The sequence below is a fragment of the Choristoneura fumiferana genome, chromosome 12 (assembly GCF_025370935.1).
Source record: "Choristoneura fumiferana chromosome 12, NRCan_CFum_1, whole genome shotgun sequence".
Lineage (NCBI taxonomy): Eukaryota > Metazoa > Arthropoda > Insecta > Lepidoptera > Tortricidae > Choristoneura > Choristoneura fumiferana.
Genome location: NC_133483.1, coordinates 5,392,763 through 5,407,480, shown reverse-complemented (window position 1 = coordinate 5,407,480; position 14,718 = coordinate 5,392,763). Strand labels below are relative to the sequence as shown.

Sequence of the window (14,718 nt, the reverse complement as noted above, 5' to 3'; positions counted from 1 at the left end):
GTCAAACAATGGTATATAACTCCAAAGTACTTTTTTTGAGTTACCTCCTTTTGCTTTAATAAGGCAGTATTACATATTTCAATGCTAAGTATTTTATTGTACGCGATTCGTAACGCCAGCTTCGCGAAGTAAGAAATGCATTTCCATGACATCATTTTGTTACTTTAAACATTCCAAAGACTTCTGGTAACATCTGTTTAAATTGTTATTACTAGTCGATAACATCACATTTAAATTAAAGTAATTGGAGATCGCCAATAGTTCTAATGAACCATGCTAATACGGAAGGGTAGTTGAAAAAAAATAGACCATTTAAGAAAGGCATTAATGTTTTGAAACCCTTCTAAAATATTGTCTTCAGGTGTTTATGTACCTAAGTAATAGACTGATTAGTTTTTGATTATAAATAATAATTAGGTACGAATAAGAGTAAAATATTACTTATGTACTTAACTAAAGACAGTACAAGATTTACTATGCATGTTTATACACAAATTGCCGCCGTTTCAGACCTCTCAGATGGATCATAATATCCATGCTTAACTAATTTTACAAAACTGAGAATCGTTAATCCAAGTGTTGAACACTGGCTTAAATTGTGACTAAGTCTGGCTTATGATTGGTCCAAAAGCGGTTACAATTTTTGGATGTAAAAACATTAACGCCTTCAATTAAACTGTTAATACTTTATAAATATTGTAAAGGTAGGTATCTATTTCATTAACATTAGGAAGCAGGTACGTTTTTTTGGATACGCAAGTCAATTTGAGCCTAATCATAGGTTTCCCGACAAGGGTACATGTACACGACATCTAGGATGCATGGGTTTCCATCTTACTCAGCGAATTCATGATAGAAGGTGGGCGTAGGTACTCGGCCTACATATCCGCCGGATACACGCGGCAATGTGTACAGATGAGAGCTCGATCCACCCCTGTGATAACACTTCTATCATCAAATTTTTTTTATATTAGAAAATCCTCCATCTTCCTATCAGACCGATTGACCTGACCTTATTTATTTTAATTTAAGCCGGGATTCCTGATACAACCAAGGTTACATGACATTCTTGGCGCAATTCAGTGTCCGTTAAATCTTGGCATACTTGATGGACACGACGCGACGTGTAATGTCAGCGAGGCTAGGGGACAAAGCTTTGGTTATTGCTTCAGCCTTGTGATGTCCAAAGATGAGTATTTGTGATATAAGCTTCACAATTGTTTTAAGAACAAACATAGAAGTTGTGCTACTAGCGTTACCTCTGCACAACCAGCTTTATGTGGTTTTGGGCATTCTTGAAAAGGTTTTGAGCGTCTTCGTGTCGAAGATCGCGGGCGTCGTAGTCGTCGATTTTGGCAATGATATCGCCTCGCAGCAAGTCCTTGCCAGCCGGAGTGCCTGGCGTCACCTGCAAACCCAACATTTGCGATTGAATTTAAATGATGACTGTCAATTAACTCAAACGCCACAGGACCCAGACATAAACAAGACGCGATTTTAAGACTGCGTAAGCTGCCAATACTTCAGTGTTGATTGATAAAGGCAATGGAGAAGAAATGTGTACCTACTTAAATTAAGAAAACATATTTCAGACTTCAAAGCACGTTTAGATTTTCACATTCAAATAACTCCTAAGTTTAGATGTTTACTGTCAGTGATTATGGAGGATACAAATTAGCCTTACGATGTTTATTCTAAACTAAATAACTATGTAGGTCGAAGGTAAAAATATTAACTAATCCAACGTTTCAAATACATGTACGTACCTACCACAGTCTTATTCCGACGTAATATGGCAGTGATAATATATTCTTGAGTGGTTCGAATAGTAGATATCTTCATGTTTTCGCACTTGGGTGTAGGTAGGTACAGTCACCAGCATTAATATCTGCCACAGCGGAGCGTGCAAAAATATCTGACACGTCCTTCCGGCCCTAGAAATAGAACGTATCAGACATTTATGCACGCTTGTTGTGTCAGATATTGGTGCTGGTGACTGTACCTAACCTACCTACTAGCCGTGTTTACTGAGAAACATGAAACGTAGATAAAGATAGATATTCATATCTAATAGTTCATTCCTCAGATGCGGACTGCCTATTCATACCTACTCTTAAATTCTCAAAATAAAATGTTGTTTTGCTTTAGACATGGCAAAATTGGTCTTATAAATAAATGACCGGTGATATATCTAATCAGATAGGTAATTGGCATGCAAACAATATATAACAATATTTTGTAAAAGTGTGATTCAGTAGAATTGACGTAACACACGCATTATGTCACAGCATACTTGAAGGTGAGAGAGATGGGCCATGACATTCTAAAGATTCGTTCGCTCACCTCCAAGATATAAACAGAAACACAGGCAGGTATTTACCTCTGACTAAGTATTTGCTATGGACCTATTTTGTTAAATGTTGGATTGTCTTGTGAATTTGACGCTGGTCGTCCGCTTGGGTTATCAAATTGCATTTGAGGGCGTTGCACGAAGGCTAGACGTGCACCGATAGCTAACTCGACCTTGTAGCTGGGCAAAGGGGGGAGGAGGAGACATATGCACCGGCTTTGGCCTGAGGCCAGGCTAAATGCGTCCACCTACGACGCCGCGCCAACCGCCGTCGACATTTTTATTGAAAACAACCGCCGGATCAGATGGAGGCCGTGTCGCATCGACGGCTCGACCTGCGCAAATCCATCACAAACTTCCTCGAGTCAATGGCGAGGACATACGACTAAATATACTCTTGTCCATCAACACCGAAAGCGAGCAGTGGCAGTGGCGCGGAATTCTTGGGGCGACGTTAATTCGACGCGACTGGCCGGTCGCGGGCACCCTCGGCGGGTCTTTGATGCCCAGATGCCGCAGCTCGCGGAAGTCCACGCTTATTTACTCTTACGCATTTCACTTGCGTCTAATGACGCATTGCATGCTTGCGTCATCGCAGAATTGAAGTAAATAGCGCGACCTAGCCTAGACGTGGTCACAATGTGCGGAAAGGTAAATGTCATTAGACTGGGTTGGGAATGACGCACAGATTCTGGCGGCTATCCAGTTTAGGGTAAGAAACTAATGACCTAGTAACTTAGCAAGTCTAAAGTATTTGATTATTTAGCAAAAGTCGGAAAGTGTTCGCCATTTCACTTACTCATGCATAACAATTACAATTTAAGAGCCATTTTTATATAAGTAAATGGCAAAAACACTCCAATGACTCATGTCCAAAAATGTTGTTAACAGGTCTATAGATTCATTGGAGCATAATATTATCAAAATCTATTCAATCATATTATAAAATTATCATCATCCTGAAGAAGTCTCTACTATACAAAACCGGGTTCGGGTTTTTAAAGATGGGCGTTTTTGTTAATCAAATTCACTTTCATTTACGTTATGTATGTACAATCAGCCGCAGAGAAACGTGACCTCACTGCGGTACATACATACATCGCAGGGGGTTCACGTTTCCCTGCAGCTGACTGTACGTATCTAAGGAGTAGTATGGACAGTTTAAACTTTAAAGGAAGGGAAGATGAAGGAAGTTAGAATTTACTTTTATGATGATAATGACCAATCTTTAACGTGTTGAAACATCGCTATCTAAACTTAGTGATTCTAGGAAACGGTATGAATTCGTGTTTGGTCTGGACACAATTTAAATAGGTTCGAGTACATAAATGGCTACTTTTTAAAGTGTTAAATGGAGTTGACTTAGAATTCCGTGAACAAAAATTTGAATTCTATTCTGTTTAGATACGAAAGACTGGTAGCCTAGTGGTTTTACCTATGGCCTGTCAAGCAGAGGAAGCTGGGTTCAAATACCGGGCTCGCTCCTCTGAGTTTATCAGAATTCATGTGCAAAATTACATTTGAAATTTACCACGAGCTTGACGGTGACGGACAACATTGTGAAAAAACCTGTACAAAACAACTCAATAGTCTGTGTATAATTTTCAATCCGCACCGGACCCGTGTGGGAAGTACAGCCCAAGCCATCATTCTGAGAGGCAGTATTGGGCAATATGTAACCTAACTAATTAATGATTGCGGTTACATTTTTAGTTAGTAATCTCAGCAACCGATCACAAAAAGTAACAGTAAAATGTAGTTAAAAATTTCGGTTACTAACTACAAATTGTAGTCGCAATTACGGTTACTTGATTACATTTTTTAACTACATACTTAGCTTAGTACAAAAAGATTATATCAAATGAAAAGACCACAGATAACAGATCTACCTAGATAAGCAGAGTTCCTCAATTTGTATGAAAACCAACCGTGTCACTTTTTTAGGTTCCGGAGCCAAAATGGCAAAAACGGAACCCTTATAATAGTTTCGCCATGTCTGTCTGTCTGTCCGCGGCTTTGCTCAGGGACTATCAATGCTAGAAAACTGTAATTTTGCACGGATATATGTATATGTAAACTATGCCGACAAAATGGTAGAATAAAAAATAATTTTTTTTTTAGAGTATTACTTCCGATATACGTAAAGTGGGGGTGATACTTTTTCTCATCCAATCTTGTAGTGTGGGTTACCGTTGGATAGGTTTTTTAAAACCATTAGGGGTTTCCTAAGACAATTTTTCGATTCAGTGATATGTTTGCGAAATATTCAACTTTAAAGTGCAAATTTTCATTAAAATCGAGCGTCCCCCCCCTCTAAAATCTAAACCGGTGGGTGGAAAAATTTGAAAAAAATCAGGATGGTAGTAAGTATATCAAACTTTCAAGGAAAACTATAGCGGCTAAGTTTGCTTGAGAATTATTAGTAGTTTATGAGTAAATAGCAGCCTAAGGTATAAAATATACCTAAACTTGGAAGATTCCGTATAAAATACGAAATCCTTAGAAAAAAAATACTTATTTTTTTCGTAATGGCTACGGAACCCTATTTTGGGCGTGTCAGACACGCTCTTGGCCGGTTTTTTTTTACAAGCTTTTATTTGCAATGTAATGTACCTACTCGTATGTGTATTTACGGGTCAAATCTTGCAAGTTATATTCGACCCACTTCACCACCAGAGTTATTTTACCGGACTACATGGCTACACTTGGTTTAGAAAGAATTTTGTGCATTAATCATTGGTATTTATCAATTTAACAGATATATGTACAGTTTTTTTTATATTCAGTTACAAAACAAAATATTCTTAAAACTAAAATAGTTAGTAGTTACAACTTATGTAACCTGATTAACGTAGTTAGGTCACATGTAATCTTAAGTACTTGTAGTTAAGGTTACTTGTAGTTAACTACATGTGTAATCGTAATCCGTAATTAGATTTCAAAATGTAGTTAACTACGCCCTACACTGCTTAGAGGAGGGATGTGCCCAGCAGAGGGACGTATAGGCCGAGGTGATGATGAGATACCAACTCCATAGTTAAATTAAAATAAGTTTCCGTAAAAATAACAGTAATACATTAACAAATTAATAAGAGTTGCTACTCGTAATCGTGTTCTAGGAATAAGAGACATTTCTCAAACCAAATAGTAATATTATTTAAATTCAAATCGCTTTATGATGTACATGACAGAGCAAGGATATACTTGTTTGTTGTGGTTATAGCCCACTTCGAAATAACATCCGACGTACGCAACTGGAGTTGTTGACTGAAAACTTACGCCTACGGAAGAAAATAGGAACACTTCCTAAACAAGTTACGTAACGTCTATAATAATCATACATAACATATAATATGCATTGTATTATTACCTAGTATTTAAATTATATTATGAAGTTAAATAAAATATAAATGATGTAATGTTCATAACACTGCAATTTAGAGTACAGTGCCCTTAGCGTAAGTTTTCGGTTACGACGACGACGACACGTATTTTGTAACCGAAAAATTACACTAGGGGTACAGTAGGCAAGTGTACACCTTCTCAGCTTTTAGCCTCTTGGGGATGAGTCACATTCTTTTGGGACGGATACCCCGCGCTTGTTCTGTCATACACACTTGTGGCTTGCGAAGTTTTTTCAAAACTTAACGCATAAGGCCGCGGCCACATGAAATCATTTCCAGTGTCAAATCTGGTCACGTGACATATAGCGATAAAGCTGAAAATGTTGAACTTTATCGCTGAAAAAAAAAACCAGCTGTCTCTTCTTAACACTCCAGACCTTCCCACCTCCAGAAGTTCCTACATCTTTATTACGGACACTCTGTATCAGTATAACTAATGTGCATTAATATTAATATCCTTTCAATATCGGATGACTGACTCACCGTGCCATATGGAGAGGAAGTAATGAAAGTATTTTAATCTGAGCACAAGCCAAAAAGGGATCAAGGCTGGTATCGATGATTTATTATTTTTATTAAATCGAAGGTCGAGCGGCAGATGAGTCAATTTGTTTGATGCCAGTCATATTTTCGTAGAGAAAAATGAAGGTGCACGTAAATAAACCTGATCATTCTTAATCTCGCTGTTTCTAAGAACACTCACTTACTCACTTACACTTTATCAACCTACACCTTGGTTTAAAAATTTTAATTTTATAAGTATTATGCATGTCGTAGAATTGAAGACATAGACTTAACTTCTAATCATATACGGTTCGATGGACTTTTTCGCGGTAGGTAGTTGTCACAGTTCTTCAATGTTATGACATACTCGTAATGTAAATGCAATAGATCTATGAAATGGCTATTTAAGTCATATTTTTAAAGTTTTTAAACCAAGCTATAGAGTTAGTAAAGTCAGGGTGTAGGGGTTTGGCTTTTTCTGGGATTATATCCTTTTTATAGCTAAAGCGTTAAGAGCTTCGGAGTCTTGGTCGCCAATTTTTACAAGAACTGCACCCCCTTTATAGGGGTGGGAGGCTGAAAGTTATAGATTATCTTATTTTCTGTTCGTTCTCCTTTAACTCCTAGGCTCCATGCCAAATTCCAGCTTTCTAGGATATCAGGAAGTACCCTTGAGGTTTTGATGTGTGAGCGAGTGGCCAAATCGTCCTATTTTAGGTACGGTATCGTAATCAATAAAATAAAGTCTAAAAGCTAGATCAATAAAACTTAACGTTCTTCATAATATATTCCCTAACTACGTTTTATTCAGTGAAATTGGATTCTCGTGTTATCTAAGCCGAAGCTGGGTTTGAAAACAAGACGAATCGATTGTAAAAAAGGTAAGTCGGTATTGTTGTTGTTGTTGTAGGGTGGTGTAAGTGTGTCATCTATTATTCATCGTGGCGGGGGCACGGCAGTGCCCCCAGATAAATTAACACTGTTGCGACGGTAAACAATTAAATAAAAATAAAAATAATCGGCGTAATTAAAAAAATATATATAAGTAGGTAAATACTTTATTCTTTTTTATTAAAAAAAAATCATATGTGAATTGCCGTAAAATGTTATACCGTATATTTGGACTTTTAATGTCGAATTGCCGTAGTATCAATCGCTACTTTGTATTATAGTGACGTGCAAGTGAGATTAGCATCCCACGCTTTCATGCGTAAGAAAGACGCGCACCGCTGTCACATCCCTTGGACTCTGCCAAATGAAAGCCCTGGTTGGTCCGGGTTGGCAGTTGACTAATGGGAGAACATGTGACTAAATTTTACAATTTTATCACCTGGTGGCACCTAACTGACAGAAGAAAGGTTGTAACAATTAATATAGGTAATCTGCACGGGTGCATCGGCATATCCATCATGTTGTAAAATGTTGTCCTTCTTTTCTTTAAACAGTAACGCAACAGCCATACGAGTATCTAGCGAGTATAACATAAATGAAGTGGCAGTTACCTACAATATGGACCTACTTTTTGTTATAGCGCTTAAAATAAAGTGTAATAAAACATTGGCTCTATCAAGCTCTAGACCCAAATCGCCATTATAAACAGCTTAAAATAAGTATCTAGTGAAAATGCTTAACCTAATTCACAGATTGACTTCCGTAACAGATTTGGGTATTCGGCTATAGATCGTAGCTGCAACGGGGTCAAGCAGCATGTGTCTTTGTCAGTGGCTGTCGAACGACACGATACACATCCAAGAATACATCGGTTATAAAGAGACATCGCTGTCGTTCTAAATTTCACGATGATCTAGTTGTAGCAAAGCGCATTTAAATGTTCTATGATATTCTAGATAATCCAGACATCTGCTTGATTTTATATGAAAGTTAGAGACGGATCAATCCAGCCGGTTGCAGATGGCAGAAAAAATGAATGGATTATCAAAAGTGAATTATGTAGCTATAGAAGTCGCTTTCGGCGAAAATATAAATACTTAAGTACATACATCAATCAATATCTAATCACTTACGCGGGTGGTTAGAATCCCACGCGTTTTAAATTTATCTAGCTGAGCAACATCGCCGTATATTTTCCAGACTTGGCTGACACCTTGTTGCCGACTGTTTGTTTACACCGGCGTGCTTTGTTGTTGACATTCCTAAAACTAGAAGGGCCTACCCTCGTCACGATGAGAGGAGTGGCGAGGTCCGCGCCTCCGACGAGGCGAAGGCCCCAGTTGGTGTCTCTGTGCTCCCGGCGGAGGGTCACCACGAATGTATGCAGCCGCCCCATGGCCGTGGGTCCTGTTGCACTGCGCGGCGCGCGCGCTACTTGCGCGGATTGTGCGGTCTCGGCGGCAAGACGCGACGTTGTGCGCACTAAATTAGCTTACACACCAAACATCCCCCCCGCCCGTCTTGCTTACAACCCTGCCTTCGCAATCGACCTAGTTCGATTTACGGTAAACCTAGGTCAATACGTATATTAGGCCAACAATCTCAAACTTGGGACTCCGTCTTGGAAATAAGCTCGACAAATGTAACATGTGGGTCTGTTGATTTGTGTCCCACTTATAAAAAACTGTTGTTTGCTCCTTGTAAACAGCAAAATCTTTATTAATATGTAAATAATTGCCTTGACAGAATATTTGGCAAGCCTGTGTCTAAGGCATTACGTGAAATTTTAATTTGGGTAAATTAAACTGTGACAGGGGATTTGTAAATAGTGTATGTACGACACACTCTTGTGTTGCTGTGTGACAGGTGTGATTAATATTCTAAAAGTAGATGATTCTAAAAACTTTCCTATGTTGGTGTTTTGTTGAAGTTTTCTTCATTACTGATGGAGGTTTGCATCTTTAGTTTTATACACTAGTATCAATAAAGAAAACTCTAAAGACTTCGGACGTTAGTCAGGAGTTTGTTTTTAATTGAAATTATAGTAAGATTTGCCAAAAGCATCGCTTGTTAAAAAAATCCTGTACTATCCACTACATTGTATATTAAATCTCCCGATAATAATGAACACGCGATCAAAAAAACGGCTGTTGACACCAGCAAAATCCGGCTCGCGTATCGGTATCGCGCTCGGACTCTGGAGCGCCAGCCGCGGGTGGGCTCGGTCGGTTCACAAACTTGGACCCATCGCGACCGTAGCCACTGATAAAGCGCCCATTTCCAAGAGTCCCGAGACCATCGCGAGTGCATTGTGACACAAAGTAATGTTCCTCTAAGTTCCAGGTCATTTTCGTGTCTTCGCGAATCGTCAGCCTACAATAAAGGCTCGTCGACTGTCCATGGAAGCCCAATTGGCGCGCCGGTATGGAACGTGAGCAGCAGTTATACGAACGTAAACTCAACAACGAACGTAAGCTTCTCGAAGAAATGCAGCGAGTAGAAAACTTGAGGCGGAGGCATCACTCGCAGCACAGGAAGTGGAGGAACGATCCACTCGTACGGTCAGTCAATCTTTTTCACGCACTGCGTCATGGGTCCAGGATAACCATTGCAACCGCCCGTTTGACGAAAAAGTCGATACGGATGTGAAAAATCTCATATCAATGAAAGCGGACCTCGCTATGGTTGGTGAGAGAAATATTAGCTTAGAACGTAATTACGCTTGTCCGGAAAACGTAAAAATCCAAGTGTACCACTTTCTCACGAGATCTTAATACTCGTCATGGTTTTCACACAATCGCGCCCATCCAATCGCACCGCGATTGCGCAAATTGTAAAGCTGAAAATCATGAAATTCAGGATCAAACTTATACTTACAAAAACCCAGTAAGTTTAAAATCCTCTAAATGAAAAAACAAATTTATTTCAAAAAACAACGTCAAATAATGCGCCGTCATTTACACGACCGTCAGAGAACACAAACAAAAATGACTTATATTCGCTGTCAAAACAGCCAGAACTGAATAATTATTCTCATAGATGTTCACATAAACTTGAACTCACTTTTAGCGGTAAAACTACAGAGTGGTTGATGTTCAAGCGTATTTATCGTGATACTCAACATTTGTTTACACCCGTAGAAAATCTTGTGCGTTTGAGCGGCGCGCTGCGCGGCCAAGCCCTCGAGAGCGTGTCATCGTTGCTATACACAGCCGAGCGACCTGAAGAAGTGCTCGACATGCTGGAGCAGACGTTCGCGCTCCCCGAGATGATTGTGCTGAACGAGATTGCTGTGGTACGGAATCTCCCAAAGATAAGCTTTGATCAGAAAGAGTTGAATCAGTTTGCTTGTAGATTGCGTAACTGTATAGCAGTAATTAGAAAATTTAGACCAGATTGAACATATCTATTCTGTAGAGTTGTTTCATTCGGTATTGAATAAATTGACGCCAATCTTGTACAGTCAATGGAAAGATTATGCGTATCGCAGCGATCGATCTGTACCGAAAATAATACTTTTGTCCGAGTTTCTGGACATTGAAGCTGTCAAACACAATCGTTTTGGTTTAATACCTGACTATACCAAACGGCCTGGTATTAGTACATTCATGCCCTTTGTAGGTAGGCGGCATGGTACAGTCGGCAACAATTTTTCACACAACTTTACACGACGTGAAAATATTAATGTCACATCTGCACGTAACACAACGCCGAACTGTGTGCTTATTGTAACAAGAAACATAAACTGGCTGATTGTAAGGATTTTATTTCCCTTACGTTAGATAATAAGTGGTTTTGGTTGCGAGATGCTAAAATATGTTATAAGTGTCTGAAATCTAAGTCACACCGTTGGAGGACTTGCAAGATTGGTCGTTGTGGTGTCGACGGGTGCGTGCGTTTCCATCACCCGCTCCTGCACTCTGCGGCGTCACCCCACGTGCCCCGCGCCACCGACGAGTCTCCGTCTTCTTCCTACAATGTTGTGACTGAACACCAAGGCACTGATAAAACTGTAACCGTTTCTAATGTCACTGAATCACACACAAGTGACGAAATGTTCACACCTATGTCTCAAGTATTTTTGAAAATAGTTCCTGTGCAAGTGAGCGGTCCACGTGGAAACTATGACACTTTTGCTTTGCTTGACTGCGGGTCCACAGCAACGTTGATCGATTCGGAGGTGGCCGTCACATTGGTGTGTCCGGTCCCGTGGAGTCTATCAAGGTTGATGGTGTAGCTGGAATGTCAACACACAAACCAATTCAACTTGTGAATTTTTCTATCAAGGGCAAACACTGTGCCGAGATATATTCAGTGAGTAACGCTAAGGCTATGGATTCACTGTCGCTGTTTACACAAACTATCAAACCAGATGACATCTCAAAATATCTACACTTGTCAGACTTAGTTGCTGATCTTACAGTAACCAGTGCAACGCCGAAGATACTGCTCGGTGCAGAGCATTGGTACCTTACTATAAGTCGTGAAGTTAGGGAAGGTTCAAAAAGTCAACCGGTTGCCACTCGCACACTTTTAGGTTGGGTTTTACACGGCAGGTCCAGCAGCTGGACTAAGCCTGTGCATTTCATAAACCACACAGCGATCAAAGACGACCAAGACTGTAACCTAGATGAAATCGTGAAAGATTATTTTCGCCTTGATTCCATAGGTATCACAAAACTTGAAAACACATGCTCTACGGAGGATAAACACGCTTTAGAGATTTTAGAGTCCACTGCAAAACGTTTGCCGTCAGGTAGGTTTGAAGTTGGTCTATTGTGGCGTAAAAACAACCCTAATACACCTGACAGCTATCCCCATGCACTGTCGAGGTTCCTTGGTTTAGAAAGGCGCATGGCTCGAGATGCCGAATTTAAAAAAGACTATTGTAATTTTATTAACAACATGATGACAAAAGGTTATGCAGAAGAGTGTACGAAAGATACATACCATGGTAGTGTCAATATGAACGAAACACACACACCTTTGCGCTGGTATTTACCACACTTCCCTGTTATACATCCTCAAAAGCGTAAACTAAGAGTTGTCCATGATGCAGCAGCAAAGACCTCGGGAGTCAGTTTAAACTCGCTTCTGCTCCCTGGGCCTGATCTTTTGCAGTCATTGCTGCACATATTGTTTCGTTTTCGCGAAGGTTACGTCGCGATGACTGCTGACGTTAAGGAAATGTTTCCGCAGGTCAGGATTAGGATGGAAGACCGTGATGCTTTGCGGTACATTTGGAGGGAGGATCCCAGCTGTGAGTTGAAGGAATACAGGATGACTTCTGTCATTTTCGGTGCGGTTTGCAGCCCGTGTACTGCTCTTTACATTAAAAACCGTAACGCCCAAGAATTGCAGAAGTCATACCCTGCAGCAGCAAAAGCCATCGTTCATGAGCATTATATGGACGATTATTTAGGCAGCCTTGACGATGTCCGCGAAGCCACTCAACTTGCAGCTGACTTAGTCACAGTACACAAGGCGGCCGGTATGGAGATGCGAGCTTGGATTTCTAACATACCTGCCGCACTTGCAGCCGTGCCTGAAGACTTACGAGCCTCCCCACCTGTCAATGTGCACGTAGGCCCTGACGCTTTCGTCAGAACTTTAGGACTTATATGGCATCCTTTGAATGACACCTTTGGTTTTAGGATTGGGGCTCCAATTCCTGAGAAAGCGAAATTAACTAAGCGAAAAGTATTGTCATGTTTAATGTCCGTATATGACCCTCTTGGTCTTTTAACTCCGCTGGTCATTCAAGGACGTATTTTATTCCAACAAACATGGCGAACCGGTCTTGATTGGGACACCGAGTTGCAACCAGATGCAATTCAAAGATGGCTGTCTTGGTCTCGTCAACTAGCTACGATCGCAGATCTCAAAATTCCACGCTGGTACAGATGTGGTTTTCAAACTGAGTCGATCATTGACAGACAGCTCCATGTATTTGCAGATGCAAGTGAGGAGGCATACTCATGCGTCGCATACTGGCGTTTTACATTCATGGATGGCTCGGTGAAGCTGTCTCTCATTGGTGGAAAGGCACGCCTTAGCCCTCTTAAACCCGCATCCATACCACGTCTCGAGCTCCAAGCCAGCCTGATTGCAGCTCGTTTTGCCAATACTGTGTGTACCGGACATAAAGTTCACCCGGACTCAATTTATTTATGGTCTGATTCCAGCACAGTTCTGAGTTGGATTCGCAGCGATGCGCGTACATTCAAACCATTTGTAGCAAATCGTGTGGGTGAAATCACCGAAATAACAAATGCCAATAGTTGGAAATTTGTTCCAGGTGTTTTGAATGTCGCAGATGACGCGACAAGACTTAAGAATCGCGACATTGACTTATCGCGATGGTTCTCTGGACCTGATTTCTTACTTCTGCCGTCCAGTGAATGGCCTAAAGAACCATCGATGCCTGAAGCTACATCCATCTTGGAAGAGTTGAAACCTTCTAAGGTGCATGTAGGACTAACCCATCTGGTTACACCTTCATCGGTTTTGCCAGATCCCTCACGTTTCAGTGAGTGGTTGCGCCTGATTCGTGCAACTGCACGCGTTTTTCAGTGCGCCAACAAGTTTAGATCCCTTTTGGCACATAACAGCCCAAATTCTAAAACTATTAACAACAGTTCTCCATTTGAGCTTACACCGCTGTCCGCTATGGAGATACAGAAGGCTGAAATCGCCATTCTCCGAAAGGCTCAGACAGACTCATTCAGCGAAGAAATCTCTTTGCTTCGTGATAGCAAGCCTTTGCCAAAATCCAGCAAGTTGAAATCTCTCTGCCCGATTTTCGATGAAGATGGCCTACTCCGACTGGACAGCCGTATTAAGCATATGAAGAACACCGATTACGCCACTACTTCTCCCATTATTCTGGATGGTCGACACCCAGCTGTTCGACTTCTCGTTCATCATTACCACGTGCAAGCTGCCCATGCTTTCAACGAATGAGGGCTATCGCGTATGAACTCTCCACTAGAGGCGCTAGTGTAGCGTGAGGTCTCCGAAATGTCAAATCTCATAGTTTTCGGGTGAGCTACGCGGGTTTTTTTATAATTAGAATATTTTTGTGAATATTTCAATATCTGAAATTAATTATGGCAAATATGCGCTCCGGGGCAATGAATGTCTGTATTTTGAGACAGTTTTGTCTTTCGGAAACCTTTGTCCGCCCTTTTTTCCGAAGAAAACGGGGACTATGCAACACTGTGGCATGCTCGATATTTTTATGGTACGGTTTTAAGTGTATTAAATATGTTTTTAATCTAAACTTTGTTTTCACACCCGTTAAACAGACTTTAAAAGCATACTTAAAAACCTCACGCAACAGTGCGCCATCTAGTGAGACAAAAAACGATAGCCCTCATTGGTCACAAATGAGCTCAAACAGCGATTCTGGATTTTTCGTTGCCGCAGCGAAGTGCGCATGGCCTCAAGAAGATGCACCTACTGTACCAAAAGAAAGGCAACACCAATATCCCACCAACCGGCGACCTGCCAGATGTGCGTCTGGAACACCATCAGCGCCCGTTTACGAACACTGGCCTAGATTACTTT

General features: G+C 40.8%; 1 protein-coding gene across 4 annotated transcripts in view; it reads right to left on the bottom strand.

Moving 5' to 3' along the window:
• Nucleotides 1–14,718, bottom strand: part of LOC141433155 (PDZ and LIM domain protein 3-like) — a 40,350-nt gene that overhangs the window by 22,334 nt on the left and 3,298 nt on the right. The window contains exons 1-3 of one of the 4 annotated variants that reach the window (XM_074095058.1): nucleotides 8,432–8,623; nucleotides 1,260–1,408; nucleotides 839–934 (exon numbers count right to left, since the gene is read on the bottom strand). In XM_074095058.1, coding sequence (XP_073951159.1) covers nucleotides 839–934; nucleotides 1,260–1,408; nucleotides 8,432–8,545 — 359 coding nt within the window. In that variant the 5' untranslated portion in view covers nucleotides 8,546–8,623. Of the gene's footprint in view, nucleotides 1–838; nucleotides 935–1,259; nucleotides 1,409–8,431; nucleotides 8,624–14,718 lie in introns of those variants that run through there. The other 3 variants (XM_074095056.1, XM_074095057.1, XM_074095059.1) reach the window with 3 other exon arrangements.